The following is a 22059-nucleotide window of genomic DNA, read 5'->3' as shown; positions in this document are numbered from 1 at the left end:
CAATGGCCTCAAGTTGTGTCAGGGGAGGTTTAGATTGGATATTGGGAAAAATTTCTTCACTGAAAGAGTGGTCAGGCCTTGGCCCAGGCTGCCTAGGGCAGTGGTGGAGTCCCCGTCCCTGGAGGGGTTCAAAAACCGTGTAGATGTGGCACTTCGGGGCATGGTTTAGCAGGCATGGTGGGGTTGGGTTGAGGGTTGGACTTGATGATCTTAGAGGTCTTTTCCAACCTATGATTCTATGATAAAAGATGTACTTTTAGAATGTTACTCTCAACACATCAATGAACATGTTTAGACACTACAACTGTATTCTAGCACATGACATATACTGGGTCACACTGCCACTCAACCTATTAAAACAACAACTCTGCTGCCTAGGAAAGGTTTTAATATCCTCTCAGAATACCTCCCTCCCTAGCGATGTTACCTAAAGCAAGGATTAGAAACATTTAATAGACAAAGTCTCCATGTCTTTATCCTTCACTCTATTTTCCAGTTACAGTAGCCTCCATCAATGGTAATGGCTATTCAGAGCTCCTGTAGGCAGCAATTTTCTCCCCCAGATGACTGCTCTTCTCTTTTCTAACACCAATTTCAAGTACCATTTTCTTTCTGGTCAGTCAAAATTGTCAAGATCTTACCATACTTTTTGGTAATAAGCTTTACCTTCGCTTACACTGAATGATTCTTCCCCTTCAAATCATCGCCTCTCTCTTCAGTTCCTTCTCCATATTCTTTATGCTAAATCATTACACTAAATAAAATAATCATTTTCTCAGCACGTTCAACAGCATGGTTCCCACACGCATTCCAGGAGGAGGAGATCGGTAAGAGAGAAACCAGGACTCTGCCAGCAAATCTCCTTCCTGTACAAAACCCAAGTATTTCCTTTAATCCCACATCTTCTGTATCTCTTCATCAGTTATTAACCTATGAGAAAAGCCTCACCGCCCTACCTGTAACAACGTCGTTCTTTGACGTAAGCAGAGACTGAGTGAGAAGTTTGCCGAGAGCTCCCGGCAAATTTGAGACGTTCAATCAGACGAATCACCCTTCTCCCCAGGCTTACTGACTCCTCACAGATCTCTTCTCGCAGGATGCTTTCCCTCTTCAAAAAATCGCCTTGATCATTCCCACCGTATCGTACCTACCCGCGGGCGAGCGATGACTCCACTCATCACTGCGCTGGTTTTATCAGCCCACCTGGCAGGGCGGTCGGATTTCTTCATCTATAACCCCAGGGGCCTTCCCGGAGCCCTTTTCACAGGCCAGGACACGCTCTGCGCTTTCCGCTGGCAGGTTTTAGCACCAGATTACACAATGTTGTTCATATATAAGCAGCTTCACATTTGAATTTACATTAGAGCTCCTGGATGAACGCAGTTGGAGCCCAGTGACACATCACACTTCATTTTCCTGAGGGTTTTCCCCGCCTCTTCTCAAATGCCTTCAGCAGCTGTTTCAGTTTGAGCCTTCGCCTTTGAACTGCTCTCTCCCTCGCTCCACAGACCGACTCTGTCGCAAGGACACGTGGGTGTGCTCCCCTGTATTTTTGCTCACGAACAACAGTGCAAAAAACCCAAATTTACAGTTCTTTATTAAGAACACAGCTGTTTATCAGACGAGGAGACTCAACTACTACAAATATCTGAGAGAGATGCAGAAAAAGAACCCTGAATTTTGTCCTTCCCTTCCAAAATAATTTGGTTCAAAGAACTTGCACCTCACATTTTCAGCAAACCACAATTATTTATATCGAAGAATACATTGCACAGAAGGATTTCCAGATCAAAAACACACTGACTTTGAAAAAACCTTCAAAACAAGTTCTACAAATGAAAGGACGGGATAAGAACAAGCCCAGAAGCTGGGTAAAACAACCACCACAGATCAGCAGCGGCTTGAGCAACTGGGCCTCGTGCATGTAGAACGTCTACGGACAACGGTGCACATGCAGAGGAACAGCACCAGCATGACCTGGTTTTCCATCATTGTATTTTTCAGTCTTTCAAAAAGATTCAGTGGTTTTCAGTTTGATGTTTTACCACCATTTATAAAAAACCCACGCTGCTGGGGTGTCCGCAGGTTTCTAACACGGCAGAACAGAAAGCTCACGCCACCCGAAAGACAGAAATCTTTACGGAAACTCCACGAGACGAAGGTCCTGCCCAGCTCGCTACACGCTTAGTTTGCACCTCACACAAAACGCAGCCAGAGGTAGAGAAGAAACCAGAATCCCTTCGCAGGGTTTACGCGGCAGCGCCCTGAGACTGGAGCAGCCACAACCCACCAGAGCCAGCCACGATTTTACCTGGGCTATCCGCGCGTTCCTTTATTATTTCCAATGACTGTTATGTTTGTTTTCTTGTGACCATATTAAATTCGCTTCCAGCACTACTTTCAATAAGAGCATTAACTGATGACAGCCAGCCATGCATGTAAGTATGGAATTATCTTATGTAAGCATCAATTCATAATTTTATCTCCAGCCTTGTAAGGAAGTATTGACTTTATAATCATTTCCACGCACTCAACATTCAGTCAGCATAAATATTCCTGCTTTACTAACAGAAAAGCACAACCACACGTACACACACGCAGAGGAATGGCAGGCTCGTTGCCTCAAGGATATCGGCTCCGCATTGCCTCCGAGATACCCAGATCTGGCTGAGCCCGCCAGGAAGTCAGACATCGGGCAGAGCGATGAATTCCTAACGCAGGCTGTGATTTACTCAGAGGCACGCACACACTGCCATCGGAGCGGTCACCTTAGCCAAGACACAATGGAATTACATACAGGAATCCCTCGGAGGCCTCCTTTGGTGCTCTCATTTTCTACTTCGGTTACCTGCTTTTCAGATCAATATTGTTGCTGATAATACGGTGATTTGTTCTAATACGGTGACAGCTCTTCAATAAAGCAATTTTAAATGCAAATTACAGTTGCCATGCCTGATTGCATCACCGGAAAATAAGTTTGTAGACAGCAAATTTGAAAATGTCAATATATGAAATGCAACTATATAAAGTATAAATTAGCTTTAAATAGCTGATTTTACAGATTTTACAATTTATCTGTAACTATCTAATTGTAAGAGGCAGGAATAGCATACATTTAAGTAATTCCAGGATGCTATGAAAAAAAAAACCAAACTGTGAGCAATCATATTCGCATTTTCTAAGTGTGTCATTTCCTGCGAGTTCAAGTATCTGCTCTCGGCTTGGCTTGGCAGGCTGCCCCGCGTGAGAACAGTGAGGCTGATTTGCTATTCTCTAAAATTCATAGTTTGAAACCAAGATATTTGATGATTATATTTTCATTAATCACACCGTAAAGAAGCGTTCTGATCAGATAACTGGATACAAAAAAGGAGTATGGGGTATGCTGCTGCAGAACTAACAAATCTCCACCTTACTTAAGGCTGACTACAATACAGGTCCCACTTTTGCAAACTTGAGCCCTTTATCCAAGTGAGTTTTTCAGAAAAAAAAGTGTATTAAAAAATCAAGGTGACTGCTTAGTTTTGGGGCCTGATAGTTGGTGCCAAGTATCTTGCACGCTATTGCAGGATCTTCCGCACCACACTCTCATATACTGCAAAAGTCCACACTGCTGTCGCGAAACAACCCGAGACTTTGTGCTTCACTCCTTCTGAATTCCACATTTTCACACTTCCCAACGCCCATACATAAATGAGCTTCCTTACCTTCATAATGTTTACTAAGTCTGTTTGATAATAGCGATCCTGGTGCGCATTAGCAGCTGCTAAAGTGAGAAGGTAATCATTCCTTGCATGGATAGCCTTGGAATTGCACTCGGATCGTCGCGCTTTTAACTACAAGAAGAAATGGAAGTTAAAAGATACGTACCAGTGAGAAGTTAAGTGACCAAATATGTATTAGTAGTAAATTAACACGCATATGTATGTATTAATATAGTCCAAACTTTCAGGGATTAATAGCTTAGCAGTTTTGTTAATGGTAAGGGGATTTCTAACGTATTTTTCTCTCACGCAGCTCTAATTCCACGCACAGTCCTCAAAGAACAGTTCTAATTCCCACTAGAAGAAACTTCCTTGTAAATTTGGTCTTAGGCAATTCTGCAGTGCGAAAGAGCCTGCTCTTCTCTCAGCACTCGTTCTCACAATATTCTCTTCCGAAACGTCAGTCCTCTCTAGCTTCCAGGCAGCTGCGGTCACACGCCTCACGAAATCAGCTACAAAGCACGGCCGTAAGAAATGTTCAGGGTTTTTTATACTCACCTTGACACTTGCCTTCTGCAAGCTTATTCTCGACTGAAAAAGACTAAGTTTGGACCTGAAACCAAAATTAAAAGGAGAGATTACTGTCTTAGACCCTTTCTACAAAAATACAGGTCACTGTACTTCACTTCAGCAAAAGTGTAATTTAACTAACTTTTTATGCTTAAATTTTTATTTGTATACTATTAAGAAAAGCTTAAAGGATCAAGCAAAATATTACAAAGTATGCTGAGCTACCTCAATCGGATCTTCAATGCTTGCTCTGTTTTACACCGCTCACCCTGATTTTTGAAGTAAATTTAAATATGTCCTGAAGGGGAAGCTGGGTGGCGGCTGCAGGTCAAGTTATTTTGGCATCTGATGGATTTTGAGATAGCCCTCCAGGCACAAAGTGCTGTGAATCTGAACAGCTGGTCATCTGAAGGAATATTACTGCAAAAACGTTAGTAATTATGATCCAGCAAGCTGGAATCCTGTATGCATACATATTTTTAGAAGCAGAATTGGTGTGATTTTCATATTTAGATCAATGAAAGAGAAATTAGGGAAGTACTTCATCAAATATTTGGGAAATGGTGTTTTAAAAAGTAAGAAAACAAAATCAAGTAAAAATAGCTATTTTAATCTGGACAATACTGCAGTAAGAATCTGGCCAGCAATTCCAAAGCTCTAGTTTTTGGTTGGTTGGTTCGATTTTTTCACTTTCGTCAGGTATTACAGGTAATCTTATTGAAGTTCTTCTTTCCATCATCCAGCATTCTCTAATGAAACCATACTTTCTTTTCATTCCCTAAGAATAACCCAGAGGAATTTCTCATAACAAAAAAAAAAGGCAAAACTTGCAAAAGAAGGGTGAGGCAAACTCCCGTCAGACAGACCAAACTCCAAACTGAAAACATGGGAGTTACTTGCTTTCCTGAAAGGAAGGAAACCAACCTCTTCAGGATCTGTCAAGGAGCATAAAACACTAAAGCCTCAAAAATTTATCTTCAAAAATGGAAAACCGCATCCCACCCCCTCTCCCCCTCCAAATGGATTGATACCAAATTAGAATCACGGAATCACAGAATCATCAAGGTTGGAAAAGACCTCCAAGATCATCAAGCCCAACCACCAACCCAACACCACCATGCCTGCTAAACCATGTCCCCAAGGGCCACATCCACACCGTTTTTAAACTCCTCCAGGGATGGGGACTCCACCACTGCCCTGGGCAGCCTGCTCCAAGGCCTGATCACTCTTGCAGGAAAGACATTTTTCCCAATATCCAATCTAAACCTCCCCTGACACAGCTTGAGGCCATTGCCTCTCGTCCTGTCACTGGTTACCTGGGAGAAGAGACCAACCCCCGCCTCACTACACCCTCCTGTCAGGGAGCTGTAGAGAGCGAGAAGGTCTCCCCTCAGCCTCCTCTTCTCCACACTGAACAGCCCCAGCTCCCTCAGCCGCTCCCCATCAGACTTGTTCTCCAGACCCCTCCCCAGCCTCATCGCTCCACTATTTGAGAAGAGCATTTATCTGCTTTATATTTCTACCTTAAGTTCGAAATCTGTGGAGGGAGAAGGAAGCAGCAACCTTTAACATCAAAAAGAGTGCCAGCCCACACACTGTCCCTTGAAAAGGTCAAATTAAAGCCGTTAGTTTAACTTCCTTCCTAGAGAAACCAGCGTACATGAGTTAAACTTCACCATCGGGGTAAAAGCATGCTTGAAATGGTTACAAAAATGTATATAAGCAACATGAAAAAATATTGGCACAAGCTCACTAAAAGCAGTTATCTTTCTTCTGAAACAATACCAAGTGTAAAAACTAATACAAGCACAAATCTGATTTATACCCATGCAATTATTTATACATATGCTATTATAAAAACATACTTGGCCTCAATATCAGCTTTCTCCCGCACCGCTTGAGCCATCTGTTCGGTCTCAAAATATTTCTTTTTGCCTTTAGCTAAATCTTTTACTGTCTCTTGTAATTCAGCTTGGATCCTCGTCAACTGGTCCACGCACTGAAAAAAAGCATTCAGGAAAAAACCCCAAACATTAATGTATTTTTGCATCCAAATATTACTATAATCATCATTTTACTGCTCTTCATTACATTTTACATGGAACGACGCGGTCTCCAAGTCACTCCTGGTCAATTATTCATTAATTTCTTTCAAAGCTGCTCAGAACATAAATCCATATTTCTTTCTGTCTTCTTTATTTTTCTTTCTCTCTTTCTTTTTCTTTCTCTCTTCCTCTCTTTTTCTTTCTCTCTTTCTCTCTTACTCTCCTTCCTTCCTTCCTTCCTTCCTTTCCTTCCTTTCATTCCTTTCCTTCCTTTCATTCCTTTCATTCCTTTCCTTCTTTCTTTCTTCTGCTGTTGAACTATTCAAATTCAACAACTCGCAAATTAAACATAAAAGTTCTAAAAGCTTTGGATGAGGTAATTAGCTGAAATAATTGTAATACAATTGGGAAAAATCCCAAGGCAATCTAGCAGAGCTGACAGAAGAAATGACTGATCTTTCTTTCTCTAAAATTTAAAACACCAGACAAAAGCTGCCACGTAAAACACAACAACACAACAATGAGAACAATTTGATAAACATTATTGTAAGAGCTCATTTTTCTTAAAACTCTTCCGAGAGCTTTCCAACAAACAGGATTATGTCAGAAATCAGTGTAATTCGCAAAGAAAACTTACAGGCTTACAGTGCACAGCTAGTCAAGGGGTGAAAATAAATCCATCTCATTTCATTAATATGACTCAACCAGTGTTACGACACACATTTTAATCCCAGAATCCCAGCATGGCAGGGGTTGGCAGGGCCCTCTGGGGATCACCCAGCCCAAACCCCTGCCGAAGCAGGGTCACCCAGAGCAGGCTGCACAGCACCGCGGCCAGCCGGGGTTGGAATATCTCCAGAGAAGGAGACTCCACAGCCCCTCTGGGCAGCCTGGACCAGGGCTCCATCACCCTCAGAGGGAAGAAGTTCTTCCTCATCTTCAGCTGGAACTTCCTCGGCTTCAGTTTGTGCCCGTTGCCCCTTGTCCTGTCGCTGGGCACCACTGGAAAGAGTCTGGCCCCATCCTCCTGACACCCACCCTGGAGAGATTTATCGGCATTTCTAAGGTCCCCTCTCAGCCTTCTCTTCTTCAGGCTGAACAAGCCCAGCTCCCTCAGCCTCTCCTTGTAGGAGAGATGCTCCAGTCCCCTCACCATCCTCGTAGACCTGCTCTGGTCTCTCTCCAGTAGCTCCTCATCTCTCTTGAACTGGTGAGCCCAGAACTGGACACCGTAGTGCAGCTGGGGCCTCACCAGGGCAGAGGAGAGGGGGAGGAAATGGGATGTCATAAATGTAAAAAAATAATATTCAATTAGTATGACAAAAATGTCAAAAAATAATATTCAAAGAAATAGTGGAAAAATTGCTGTACTGGCTTTGGCTGGTAAAGTGTTAATTTTCCATGCAGTGGCTGGTATGGGGCTGTATTTTGGATTTGTGACGAAACCTGTGTTCATAGCACGGGGCTGGTTTCGCTATGGCTGAGCAGTGCTTCCACAGCATCCAGGTCTTCGCCATCCGTCCCGCTGCCCTGCCAGCAAGCAGGGTGGCGGGGACGAGAGCCTCGGAGGGGACGCTGCGGGGCCGGCTAAGCCCATACCGCACCACGCCACGCTCAGCAGGAAAAGCCGGGGGAAGGAGGAGGAAAGAGGGACGTTCGGAGTTACGGTGTCTGTCCTGCCACGTCACCATCACGCGTGACGGAGCCCTGCTTCCCTGGAGACAGCTAAACGCCTGCCTGACGATGGGAAAGAGTGAATGAATTCCTTATTTTGCTTCACCTATTAAAGGTTTTTACCTCAGCCCACAAGTTTTCGCACTTTTCCCCTTCCAATTCTCTCCCCCATCGCGCCGGAGGGGAGCGAGCGAGCGGCTGTGCAGGGCTGACCTGCTGGCCATGGTTAACCCGCAACAACGATCAAAACGTTCAGCATCCTACCAGCTTCAGAAAAAGTTTGTTGGAAAGGGTCTCTACTAAGCAGAAAGGATCTTAACAAAATAAATTATCAAAGTCTACAGTTGTAGTACCTTTAAAAGAGATTTGTAAAGATTTTCTTTTACCCAAAGTAGCTTAAGCACATGTAAGAGTGATGGTTTAATGCGTTTATATTTAATTATAGATATTACAGACTAGATGTGGCTCCAGGCAATACTCAGAAGCAGAGCCTCAAGCTAGCTTAAGGACACCAGCTTGCCTTTCACTTTGCCTTTCTGTCCTTCAAAGACCAGTCCCAAGGTCCCACCTCTGCCACATCATTATCACACACCCAGCTTCTCCCATCCAAGGTGCCACACGTTGTCCTTTCACCCAACACCCCTCCTAAACACCTAAGGGTTTTCATTACACTAATTCTGAACGCACGTAACCTCCTTTACAAGCACTGCAAGACTAGTAAGGTGATGTAATCCAACAGCGTAACATCAGTCTCACAGTATTCAACAAGTGTTATAAATAATAGTAAAAAATGAACTTTTTGTTTCAGTCAATAGAAATTGCTCATCTTCTCACCACACAATTCTACTCTCACTAATAATGTTAAGTTCCTCTCTGGCTATGAAGCACATAAAAATTCACAGAATCACAGAATATTAGGAGGTGGAAGGGACCTCTGTGCGTCACCCAGCCCAACCCCCTGCCGAAGCAGGGTCACCCAGAGCAGGCTGCACAGCACCGCGGCCAGCCGGGGTTGGAATATCTCCAGAGAAGGAGACTCCACAGCCCCTCTGGGCAGCCTGGGCCAGGGCTCCGTCACCCTCAGAGGGGAGAAGTTCTTCCTCGTCTTCAGCTGGAGCTTCCTCGGCTTCAGTTTGTGCCCGTTGCCCCTTGTCCTGTCGCTGGGCACCACTGGAAAGAGTCTGGCCCCATCCCCCTGACACCCACCCTGAAGATACTTGTAGGCACTTCTAAGGTTCCCTCTCAGCCTTCTCTTCTCCAGGCTGAACAAGCCCAGCTCCCTCAGCCTCTCCTCGTAGCAGAGATGTTCCAGTCCCCTCCTCATCCTTGTAGCCCTCCGCTGGACTCTCTCCAGTAGCTCCTCATCTTTCTTGAACTGGGGAGCCCAGCACTGGACTCAGTACTGCAGATGGGGCCTCACCAGGGCAAAGTAGAGGGGGAGGAGAACCTCTCTCGACCTACTGGCCACACTCCTCACACTGCCTCCTCACAGAGTGATTTTCTGCTGTTTGCCTTTCAGTCTCTGACAGCGATCCCTGCAAACGTCTGCAGTGGTGGCCACGTCGTCCTTCCTGCAGATACCCGACAAACGGGCAGCGCTCTGCCTTCTCTTCCAAGGCCAACGGACAAAACCATACATCACTTACAGGATAAGCTTACGGGGTCTCTGCGTAAAGACAGCGGCAGGGCGTGGGCTGCTGGCCTCAGAACAGCCTTCTCGTCTGTGTCCTGGAGCCGCCGAGGGAGGGCAGGGAACCAGCTTTCTCAGGAGGTCAGGCGTGGTCAACAGGAGACACGTTTATTACCCCTGCTCCAGAGTCACCTTGCCATTTCGCAATATTTTTCAGCACATTATGATGAGGTTTTCTGGAATTGTTCCGGTTTAGTATTAAAATGAGTCATAAAAATGCTATTTCTATATGCTACCAAGTCAAGGTAGTAAAGGTTTACAGAAACATCTGGCAAATAAAGGTGACATCTCATCAAGAGCGACCCAACACCTACTGCAATCCTGGAAGGCGACGCTGCTTCTAATAGAAGCTTGATTTTAGATGGGCACTCCAGCATGACGTTACAAGTATTTTACTGACTCTAGATACCTATTTTGACAAGCTTTTGTCTGGATGGAGGTCACCATGATGTATTCGTTATCTGTTTGGAAATCCAAAGGAAAGGGTGAGAGACTGCATTGTGTGAGACAAATTTGCTGTGGAGGAAACTGAACACCACCAAGTGAACGGTTATTCCATGTTGCAGAAGAAGCGTGCCGCTGTTAGAACACTTTGAACCAGAGATACTGCCCTGATAATCATAAGAACTTGTTCTGCTAATTCAAAAGTGCAGGAAAAAAGGAACCTCTGTCATTTATATAAATTTCAAGAAGTGATCCCCACTTCTACTGCTGGCTCGTAAACACGGAACTAGCAGCACTTGCAGAAGAATACAACTGGAGATTATTTACCCAGTAAGGATACTAAAAAAGTGCTACAGTATTGTTTGGAAAGCTTCACAGAAAAACAAAATTCCCCAGGACAATTAAACAACATTAATAAAGTGATTTTATCCTCTGGAAAAACAGATATCGCACAAGCTTCTAAGAGCTGTATAATAATTCGTTCAGAAACTGCGAGCTCATGTTACGCCAACATCTACTGAAAAGTTTGTAGCCAAGTATTTTACAAAATACCACTTGAGAACATATAACCAGGTAAGTTACAGTTCGTTGTCATCACTTTTTAGCAAACTGAACTGAAATGGTGTGCTGTCTGGGGGGTTTTTTTGTGTGTTTTACCTTGCCTGGATTGCTCAACCTACCTCAAACTAAACCGAGAGGTGACGTGAATAAATGCTCGATAATGAAGCACGGAAGGACTACTGACAGCTACCAACTCATGCCTGAGAAAGCGTGTTCCACTAGCTTTTCTCTCTCTCTCCTCCTGTTACGCTGCGTCCAAGGGAGCACTTCAGAAGTTCAGTCTTGAGAACTTTTACAAATGTCTGCTTGGTGCAGGAGTGACTTGCTGCAAACTGGGCTCCCTCTTTCAACCAGGAGGTTTTCTCCTCGCTGCAGCGAAACCCGCAGAACACAAACACAAAATACTTACAATACGACGAGTACTTCGCTTTACATAAATACATATCACCATATTTTTAAGACATGTCCTACTGCCTTAGGGAAACAGACCGAACGTTGCACTTTACTTGAAGGCAGAGACCTTTCAAGACACAAATTACTTTCAAACGTTAACAGCCAATTAAATGCTAGCCAAGCTTATCTTTTTCCTCGAACTATGCTGTTCTCTTTGCATGGACTAACAGATCGATGATAGCAGCTTCACAGAATCACAGAATGGTAGGGGTTGGAAGGGACCTCTGTGGGTCACCCAGTCCAACCCTCCTGCCGAAGCAGGGTCACCTACAGTAGGTTGTAGAGGACCTTGTCCAGGTGGGTCTTGAATATCTCCAGAGAAGGAGACTCCACAGCCTCCCTGGGCAGCCTGTTCCAGTGCTCCATCACCCTCAGAGGGAAGAAGTTCTTCCTCATGTTCAGACGGAACTTCCTGTGCTTCAGTTTGTGCCCGTTGCCAATTCTGGCACACTTACCGGCGATGCCTACACAGGAGGCAGCTGGGTAACCTGCACTCTACATCTCGAACATGGCACGAGTCCTTCCTTCAGGTTTAAGATACGACTTTTCTTCCAACCAGAACCCATTCTACCAAAACCCCCTGGCAACCGTCACTGCAAAACCAATCCAACGGAACGGCCACAGCAGGATGATCGATTCGCAGCGACGGCTTTGGCCCACCGTGTATCACATTTTACAAGACTGATTTCCAAGCAATTTTAATTTCAGATCATCTAGCTCAGATCGTCAACGACCTGCCTATTTACTTCTATAACAAAGTGCATTGGAAGCGACTGTAAAGTACATACGTATTTTAGAAAAGCCATACTAAAAGATTTCTAATAACCATTTTTTTTCTAAATAAAAAGGACAAATGTTTAAAGAACGCACAAAAGCGCAAATACCTTCTTCAACTGCTGCTCCTTAAAGCACCGTACAGTCCTGGCTGGTTCAGAAATTAAGTTTTTGTAGTTTTCACAGATATTGAGTCGGGATTGGGCCACTTGCATCGTGCCTTCTAAAAGTGATCTCCACACTGAGTACATGCTCCTAAAATAATGAAACACAGAAAGGCTGTCAGTAGGAAGGAAGGGAGGCGTTACACTGCAAATACAGGCTGGTTTACATAACGGTGGTATAATTCTTCGAAGGATTGCTTTTAAAACTAAGGCTACAGCACAGTCCTTTGTGCTGCTCTAGCAGATATCCACGCTTGTACCAAAACTAAAAATTTTCCCCTCCTGTCCCTGTTTTGTGATTCAATCTGTTGGCAAACATTTTCGGTTGACCCTATTGCCCCAGCGGAACAGACCCTACGGAACCCAGCAGCCAAAGCCAGGTCACAGGCTGACAATTTTTTATAAGATCACAGATTTTGTGATTTTGAGCATCTTGCAATCAAGCAAAGAGTTGCAGACAGCTCACCAGTTTTGCCTCAGCCACCTGTAGTTCCTTCGCCATGTGTAACGGGCCACAGCCAACAACCATAACTGCATAGTCAGCTTTGCAGGGCCCCAGAAATTACAGAATCACAGCATGGTGGGGGTTGGAAGGGACCTCTGGGGATCACCCAGTCCAACCCCCTGCCGAAGCAGGGTCACCCAGAGCAGGCTGCACAGGACCGTGTCCAGCCGGGGTTGGAATATCTCCAGAGAAGGAGACTCCACAGCCCCTCTGGGCAGCCTGGGCCAGGGCTCCGTCACCCTCAGAGGGAAGAAGTTCTTCCTCATGTTCAGCTGGAACTTCCTCGGCTTCCGTTTGTGCCCGTTGCCCCTTGTCCTGTCGCTGGGCACCACTGGAAAGAGTCTGGCCCCATCCTCCTGACACCCACCCTGCAGATATTTATAAGCATTTCTAAGGTCCCCTCTCAGCCTTCTCTTCTCCAGGCTGAACAAGCCCAGCTCCCTCAGCCTGTCCTCGGAGGAGAGATGCTCCAGTCCCCTCCTCATCCTCGTAGCCCTCCGCTGGACTCTCTCCAGTAGCTCCTCAATTCACTGCAAAAGCTCAGAAGTGCCCAAGCCAGAAGGAGAAGGTGGAGCAGGGAAAGCGGGGCAAGAAGGCAACAAGATGTCCCCTGCAGCTGGCAGAGAGGAAAGATTGCTGGGGCTTGCAGAGCCCAAGGACTTGGTGATGGGGAGGGAGGGGGTGGCAGGTCTTTGGAGAAGACCTCCGGGCACTACAGGTGTATCAGATGGGGCAAAAGGCTTGCTGAGTGGGGAGCAAACTGCAGGTGGGAGGGGTCTGTGTGTTATGAGAGCACTTTATATACACTTAAAGACTGAGAATACAGTTTATTTCTTCTTAGACACACAAGTGGTGTGAAGGTACCGGAAGTCTAGAACACAACTCTATCAATAATTTCTTCCCGTTTGAAATAAAACTTGTCAGAATACAAACAACACATTGAAACAAAGTATTTTAAAACTTCTTCAAAATATTTAGGAGGCACTATTTAAAGGTGGGAGGCTCTCAGCAACTGAGTCATTTCTGTTTTCATGGTATGATCCACCTTTCCTGTTAGTGAAACTAAGTTTTAAACAACTGTTTCTTGCTTTGCCTCCTCCTTGCTCTCAGATGTGATCTTCATGAAGAACGGCCTCCTAAAAAGAAATCTGTTGCTGTCTTCTCCTATGAAGAAATCCACATGCTTATTACTCTAACCTTAAAGCTGTTTACTAAAATATGTATTCAGATACAAGCACTAATACCCAAACATGGCGCACAATTACACTTTGTGGTCCTATGGTGCCACTTTGTTTTTCCGCTCTTTATAGAATCATAGAATGGTTTGGGTTGGAAGGGACCTTAAAGATCATCCAGTTCCAACCCCCCTGCCATCAGCAGGGACCCCTTCCACCAGCCCAGGGTGCTCAGAGCTCCATCCAACCTGGCCTTGAACCCTGCCAGGGAGGGGGCAGCCACAGCTTCTCTGGGCAGCCTGGGCCAGGGCCTCACCACCCTCATCATTCCTTCCTTATATCTAATCTAAATCTCCCCTCCCTTAGTTTAAAGCCATTACACCTTGTCCTGTCACTCCCTGTCAAAAGTCCATATCCAGCTCTCTCGCAGCCCCTCCAGGCACTGGCAGCTGCTCTAAGGTCTCCCCGCAGCCTTCTCCTCCCCAGGCTGAGCAGCCCCAGCTCTCCCAGCCTTTCCTCCCAGCACAGGGGTTCCAGCCCTCACATCATTGCTGGGGCCTCCTCTGGCCCCGCTCCCACAGCTCCAGCTCTGTCCTGTGCTGAGGGCTCCAGAGCTGGACGCAGGACTCCAGGGGGGTCTCAGCAGAGCGGGGCAGAGGGGCAGAATCCCCTCCCTCGCCCTGTGCCCACGCTGCTGGGGATGCAGCCCAGGGCACGGTTGGCCTGCTGAGCTGCCAGCGCACACTGCCGGGTCATGGCCAGCTTTTCACCTCCCAGCACCCCCAAGCCCTTCTCGGCAGGGCTGCTCTGCATCCCTTCATCCCCCAGCCTGTGTTGGTACCGGGGGTTGCCCCAACCCAGGTGCAGGACCTTGCCCTTGGCCTTGTTGAACCTCTCGAGGTTCACAGGTGCCCACCTCTCCAGCCTGCCTAGGTCCCTCTGGATGGCATCCCGGCCCTCGGGCGTGTGACCGCACCACACAGCCTGGTGTCATCATCAAACTTGCTGAGGGTGCGCTCATTCACGTCTTCCTAAATTATTCAAGTAACAAACATCTGTTTAAGACTAATCTCAGAATTTCAGGGGAAAACAAAGCTTCATTTTAAACTGGTAATGCTCTACAACAAAGAAAAACATAGCTTTAACTACAGAAGAACAGTGTTTCATTGTTGAGTAAAATAATTATACAAATGGAAATTATAAAGACAACTATTTGCAGATATCCAACTGTTAAATTACCTATAATCACTTCGCTCATCAGTTTTTATTCCAAGCCAGTCTTTCTTTAAGTATTGGCTAGCCAGCTTCTGAATGCTCTGTTAAAAGAAAGGACAAAAAAAAGTTAAAAATAAGAGGTACCTGAAATAAGACTTTTGATTTTGTATCAGAGAAATGATAACCTGACATCTAAGGCAGGAATCAATCTGTAGTATCAGCAAACGAGACGGTTACTTGTACCCCTTTTTATATTTTTGTTTGACTTCAGCTTCTGTTGAAAACAATTAATGGGTTTCTTGTTAATATTTAAATTCAGAGGGACTCTAGCTGAGATCTACACTGAAAATATTTCTGCATGTGACTAACCCCAGCAGAACCAGTAACAGCGAGGATGTTTGAGCTGTGTGTGGCGGAGTCAGAGGCAGGAATACTGCAAGGAAAATGTCTCACTTTGTCACAGCTGTAAGAATCAAAATTTGTATTGAACCGAATGTGGACATGGGGTTCTCAGCAGCAATGAAACATCTGGTTGTTATCTGTCCCAGAACGAAGTGCTGACCACTGACCATTCCAGGTTGGACCATTAGCAGTGAACTGGAGACACTCTACTGCTCACAGGATCAGGCCTTTGCTCAAAGGATTACAACAGACCAGAGGTTGAAAAAGGCAGTTCATTTTTAATCATTAATGTTAATTATGCTCTTTAGTCTCTATATTTCACTTTGCATGGTCTCAGGAACATCAGTAACAACATTTTCATATTCAAGATCAGAGGGCAGCAAAATATTAGTTGTAACCAATGGAAGGGAGGGGCAGTCCCTCCTTCAGCTTGGAAGCTCATTTGACAGCAGGTATCGCTTATGAACTGAGCACCATCAAACGGCAAAGAGGATGTACATAATCCAACTCATGGAGTTGGACAACGCGTTTATAGAATCCTAGAATCATGAAGGTTGAAAAAGACCTCCAAGATCATCAAGTCCAACCGCCAACCCAACCCCACCATGCCTGCTCAACCATGTCCCCAAGGGCCACATCCACATGGTTTTTGAACCCCTCCAGGGATGGGGACTCTACCACTGCCCTGGGCAGCCTGGGCCAAGGCCTGAACACTCTTGCAGGAAAGACATTTTTCCCAATATCCAATCTGAACCTCCCCTGACACAGCTTGAGGCCACTGCCTCTCCTCCTGTCACTGGTTACTGGGGAGAAGAGACCAACCCCCACCTCACTACACTCTCTCAGGTAGTTGTAGAGAGCGAGAAGGTCTCCCCTCAGCCTCCTCCAGACTGAGCAGCCCCAGCTCCCTCAGCCGCTCCCCATCAGACTTGTTCTCCAGACCCCTCCCCAGCCTCGCTGCTCTTCTCTGGACACGCTCCAGCCCCTCAATGTCCTTCTTGGAGTGAGGGGCCCAAAACTGAACACAGCACTCGAGGTGCGGCCTCACCAGTGCCGAGCACAGGGAGAGCACACTGTGCAGCGTTCTTGCTTTGTCAAAAGAGCCATCGCCAGAGAAACACTCTGCAGCTTTTGTATATAAGTGTATTTAGCAAAGAAGTGGGAGACCTGGGTTGAAACTCCCTTTCCAGCCAAGAAAAATCAGCCCCATAGATCCTTCCCAGTAGAGCGCATCCTGAGGAAAAGCCTGCGCTGAGCCTTCTTCATATCCAAGCCACTGAACGAGAGGCAAGGCACAGTATCTTTTCCATTTTTTCCATACCATATTTAAGACATCATCACCTGCTAGGACATCCTTTAAGCTCTCTTAGAGAAAAACTGCAGAACCATCTCAAAAAGCACAACCAGATTTCATTCTTGTCTTACCAGCCCCTTTGACGCAAAAATTTAACACCAAGCTTACAATCTGACACTTGCACATAGAAACATACTATTTGTTGCTAATATATCATTAGTAGACTGCTTCCTCATATGAAACTCTGAAGGTTATCTCACCTCAGAGTCCAGCTCCAACTGCTCTGGACCAATCTCCTAACATGAAACTCATTAACGTGTGTCCCACCGTGCTGTTATTTCCCTTTCTGAGCTTCCACATCTTCTCCAGCTTCCTTCCCCAATTTCCACTGCACTTTTTGCTCAGTTAAGGATCATTTTCCAATTCCACATCGATATTTCATTCTGACATGTTCACACATATGGTCAGCGATACTTTCCACAGGTAAAGTTCTGCCTGTAACTATAAAATCTTGCACTGCTGTTGCAGTTTCTTCTGTTATTTTTTTTTTTAATGCACAAATTGAATTCAGTAGCTGCTACAAACCCCAGATAAAAGGAAAAATAACATTCACTCTGGCACAGCAATTTGTGATGAGATTCGGAGCCTTATTAGGTACTCCCACCTGGTGTTGCTTCCACATTTCCATTCCTTCTGCATCAGATTTCACCCACGAGATCTGCCCCGAGATGCTGAACAACCACTCACAAACAGACAATTACCCGCAAAAAAGCTTGCTGGCAGCTGAGGACAAGCTATGCCAAAATTAAAGATGTAAAAAAGTCACAACAGGGATAAACAAAGCCATTTTTGCACACAGAAACCCTATCACTGATATCAGCAAACCAACTATGAAGGTAGCGTGATTAAATGAGCTTAAGCATTTATTTCCAAACCAAACAAGCTCACCACTAATATCAATCAGACCTCGAAGAGAGGGCTCCAGCTGCATGTCCAAAGCATCTGATCATTTAGTATTCATAGAATCATAGAAAAGACCTCTAAGAACAACATCAAGGAAAAATTTCTTTCCCAAAAGAGTGGTCACGCCTTGGAGCAGGCTACCCAGGGCAGTGGTGGAGTTCCCATCCCTGGAGGGGTTCAAAAACCGTGTGGATGTGGCACTTCAGGACATGGTTTAGCAGGCACGGTGGGGTTGGGTTGGCGGTTGGACTCGATGATCTTAGAGGTCTTTTCCAACCTATGATTCTATGATTCTATTCCTTCATGAAATGAATACTCAGGATGAACCACCTGCTGGCATTTCATACGAAACAGCTGAAGGCGAACGTGGAGTTTTTAATTAGACAGTACAGCAGGTTTGTGTTCTTAAACTTTATGTCAAACCTAACTTCTTTGTGTGAGATCCTCCTTGTTCTGCTCTCAGTAACACTTCTCGGTTTGCTGCAGTGAAGCAAAGAACGCCGCTGTTGGGCTCAAGCGGGGAAGGCAACTGATTGTTTAACCTTTGGCATCACCCGACTTCACCCACGGCCCAGCAGCGTGCTCGCTTCTTCCTCGAAGGTGCGCGTCGATCACGTATAACAGCCTTGAGATAATGATATTTAAACGTAAGAATAAATTTGTTGAGGCAAGAACACAAGTCTGTGCAGAACACTCTTCTGACTGCAGTGTTTTTTTATGACACATTTCCTTAATATTTATTTAAAAGTAACTTTAGAGAATGGGACACAGCTTCACTGAGTGAAGGCGCTATCAAAAATTATAATGCAAATTCCCATCCAAAGTTGAGTGAAATCCATAAAACCCCTCCTCCCTCTCAGTCTCGATGGGCTGCCAACAGCTGGGGGGTCACGACTGAAAACCCTGTTCAGGAGAAGCAATACTGCGAGGTCGGTGTATCGGCATCCCCGGCCGCCGCTGGGCTGTGAGCCCTGTGTCCCCCTGTGCTGAGCACCTCCACGTACCGGGCAAAGGCATGGGACTGCTTTCGAAACCTTTCACATCTGAAGAAGGACTTCAGCAGTTTTTAGTATAAATACCACGGTTCACCAAAACTACAAAACCAGTTTGCTCTCTGATGGCTGCCAGACAAGAAGGTTTTTTGATTTAACTTTTCCTCTTCATTCTAAGGTGTATAGCATTGAATCTGAAAAGAAGCTTTGTTAATTATTTTTTAATGGCAGTAACAACAGATTTCTTTTAAAGTACACTATTTTTAATCAATAATTATTAACATGAAAGATCAAAAATGTCTGAAATCCCCTGCAAGCACTGTGCAACCTCTGCTCACCCTCTGTCGAAAGAAATGGGCTTGGTGACTCCGCTTGTGCGTGCGTGTGTTATTAACACATCTAGCAGGATTTAGAAAAAGCAAATATAAACCAGTGTGAACAGACCAGCTGTCACATAAACTGAATTTTAACTCATCTGAAGACGACGCATATCCTTCCTCAGTGTCTTGGTTTTCCCTTCCTCCCCTCCATCTTGTATCGCTGTGCTACAAACACGTTCATATTACGTGTTCGTGGGTGCTTCATCCCTTGGGAATCTGCCTAACAGATGGACAGATGGGACATAAAATCGAATTAATCAATCATCCAAGGCATCAACACCCAGAAATGAAAATCTGCTGAATGGACAGACCATCCAAAAACCAGCACAGTTTCCTGCACGCTCAAATTCATATTTCCCAGTGCTGTGGCTCCTACGTGATGCTCCCTATTCCCACATCTTACCTCAAGCCTATTTATTAGTATTTTCCAGTAAGGCCAGTTGCCACAGATATTGGGGGAGGGAAAAAAATAAAATATTTGCTGTAATACTTGCAATACTAACAGAAAATAATTAATTACTGATAGAAAAGGATAGAGAGAGATGTCCCAAACTAAAAGACCATTGAAAGAAAAGTATGTGGCGCTTAAAAAGACATATTAACAATGCTCTTCAAAGCACTCCTAAGATCTTTATCTGTTATAATTCAGAGGTGCTGATGACAGCCAGGTCCTCTAAAACCTCTTATTGATTGCCGAAAGCATGGTAGACACGAGCTGATGTAACACCGAGTTTTGGAAAATATCTATCAACCCGACAAATTTAGCGCTCTTTTGCACTTAAGTGGTTTCAATATCTTGCATCACTTTGATCATTTCTCTTTATCAGAGCAGAATCCAGCAACCAACCCCTTACAACTTTCATTTCTACAAATACATCTACATCTTGCTATTACTGTTTCAGAAAAAAGAGAACCTGGAATTGAGAAGGACAGAGAAATACTGTACTCTGAGTAATCTTTGACACTCAGCGATCCCAGGAACTCCAACACGGGCTGTAAGCAAACGGCCCAAACAACCCCGCTGAGTGGGGAAGAAGCACAGGGATGGTAGGCAAAGCCCAGCCAGAAGGTAAGGCCTTAGGCAACACGGTGAACCTGAGGCGGGCAGACGAGGAGGGCATCTGGGGAGCAGCTGCTGTAACCTGTCTGTGACCAAAAAGCCTCCCCCGGGCCGTGCCAGTTGCAGCGGTGGTGGGACCCCGAAACGGCCCGCGAGGGAGAATCACAGAATCATAAAGGTTGGAAAAGACCTCTAAGGTCATCAAGTCTGATGGTTGGACTTCATCATCTTAGAGGTCTATGATTCTATGATTCTAAGTCCAACCGCCAACCCAGCACCACCAGGCCTGCTAAACCATGTCCCCAAGGGCCACATCCACACGGTGTTTGAACCCCTCCAGGGATGGGGACTCCACCACTGCCCTGGGCAGCCTGGGCCAAGGCCTGACCACTCTTTCAGGAAATAAATTTTTCCTAATATCCAATCTAAACGTCCCCTGAAGCAAAATTTTCCTAATACCCAATCTAAACCTCCCCTGAGAAGATGTAGAGAAGAATTAAAGTAGAATTAAAGCAGGAGAAAAAGGGACAGTTCCCACCTGAAGCCAAGTCCGAGCTGGGAAGATGATGTCCTGTGCATTTAATATTCGTTAGCTACTACGTGATGTTAATACATTATTTTTCTCGTTTGAAGAGCAACTTGGGCAAGTGTTGATCACTGACAAGCGACAAAAAAATAACGCTTTTTTTTGTCCCCACGTGGTGGGGAAAATTTTTTTTCCCATGCGTGGCGATTTGCTTGACTGATCCCCGAGATCACTGCCTAAGCATTACGTGCCACAGCAGCAGCCTTCTGACATTATTCCATTTACTAAGTGGCATTACTTTGTTTGCTAAGTACTCTTCTGGCAGGCAAACGCTCCACAAGGGAGAGGTTTGCAGCATCCCTCTCTTCACTTGATGACTTCTCTGGGAGGTGCGAGGTGACTCGCAGTTCGATCGACTTCACAGAAGCGTGGAAGCCAGTTGTACCATTCAACACCTGCAACTTAGGGCTCTAAAATAGCCAAGTGAAAGTAATAGTTTTATTAGGCATAGATCCTTCTTATCAGATCCATCCATTGCTTATGCACAAGAGAGCTCTGTTTTATTCTATTTTTAAATTAAAAAAAATCAGTAATGTTGGACCATTGTTATTGTGATTTGAACATGAGATGGAAAATTCTGTTTTATTTCAGTACTACTGGTTCTTCAAAAATGAAACTGAGAGTTACATTAAGACTTTCTTGCTGATGTAAAAACTGGCGTTTGACCGATACCAGGTAGTTTTACAATCACATTTTTAGTTGTAGGAGAGTAAGACTGGCCGAGAACGAAGAGAAATTGTCATATACAGAGAATCCTCCAAAAAGAGAAGGAAAAAACCCGACACATCTGAGCCACGTGAAATTTCTACGTTTTGAAGAATTGCATCTACTATAAAACTGAAAAAAATTTAGATGCGCCCCAAAAAGACGATTCAGACGCTCGTGCTTCCCCAACGCTCGCAGATTCTTTTCTCAGATCAGTAAGATTTTACATCACTTCAGCGAGCTCAATGAGTCTGACCCACAGAGACGGCGAGATAGTGCCAGAAATTTCATAGACCGCTTCATCAATTCTACAGATGTTTTTTTCACCAGCTTGAAGAGTAACTTGAAACATCTTTTACGCCGCTGCCAATCTCTTCACAACATTTGGACAAGGGGAAAGGAACGTGTGGGAGTGGAAAACGCAAGGCAGTCTGCGTGGTGAGATCTTCTCCAGCTCCTGCAGACAGCAGGATGATTTAGTCTCAATATTCAATTCCCAGATAGTTATTAAGTGTTCACAGTGATCATTTAAAGTGGTATTTTATTTACTAGAGCTAGATTCAATAAAACCTTTAATGATTCAATGAGAATGAACCCCGTTCAGCACAGATTCAATTCAGAGATTCCACGCAGGGTATGACTTGGTCCAATTTACATTATAAGCTGACGACAAAACCGCTGTCAGACACAATTATTTCGCTTG

At 45.1% G+C, this 22059-nt stretch overlaps 1 protein-coding gene across 4 annotated transcripts in view; it reads right to left on the bottom strand.

The window, feature by feature from the left end:
* The window catches only part of FCHSD2 (FCH and double SH3 domains 2), a 195179-nt gene that overhangs the window by 80884 nt on the left and 92236 nt on the right, over positions 1 to 22059 (bottom strand). For all 4 annotated transcript variants that reach the window (XM_075415395.1, XM_075415404.1, XM_075415422.1 and 1 more), the window contains exons 4-8: positions 14999 to 15075; positions 12026 to 12170; positions 6140 to 6273; positions 4263 to 4317; positions 3708 to 3836 (exon numbers count right to left, since the gene is read on the bottom strand). In XM_075415395.1, the coding sequence (XP_075271510.1) occupies positions 3708 to 3836; positions 4263 to 4317; positions 6140 to 6273; positions 12026 to 12170; positions 14999 to 15075 (540 nt within the window). The remainder of the gene's footprint in view (positions 1 to 3707; positions 3837 to 4262; positions 4318 to 6139; positions 6274 to 12025; positions 12171 to 14998; positions 15076 to 22059) is intronic.

Source organism: Opisthocomus hoazin, chromosome 1, assembly GCF_030867145.1.
Source record: "Opisthocomus hoazin isolate bOpiHoa1 chromosome 1, bOpiHoa1.hap1, whole genome shotgun sequence".
Lineage (NCBI taxonomy): Eukaryota > Metazoa > Chordata > Aves > Opisthocomiformes > Opisthocomidae > Opisthocomus > Opisthocomus hoazin.
The sequence above is the reverse complement of the archived record's forward strand: the minus strand, read 5'-3'. Positions and strand labels throughout refer to the sequence as shown.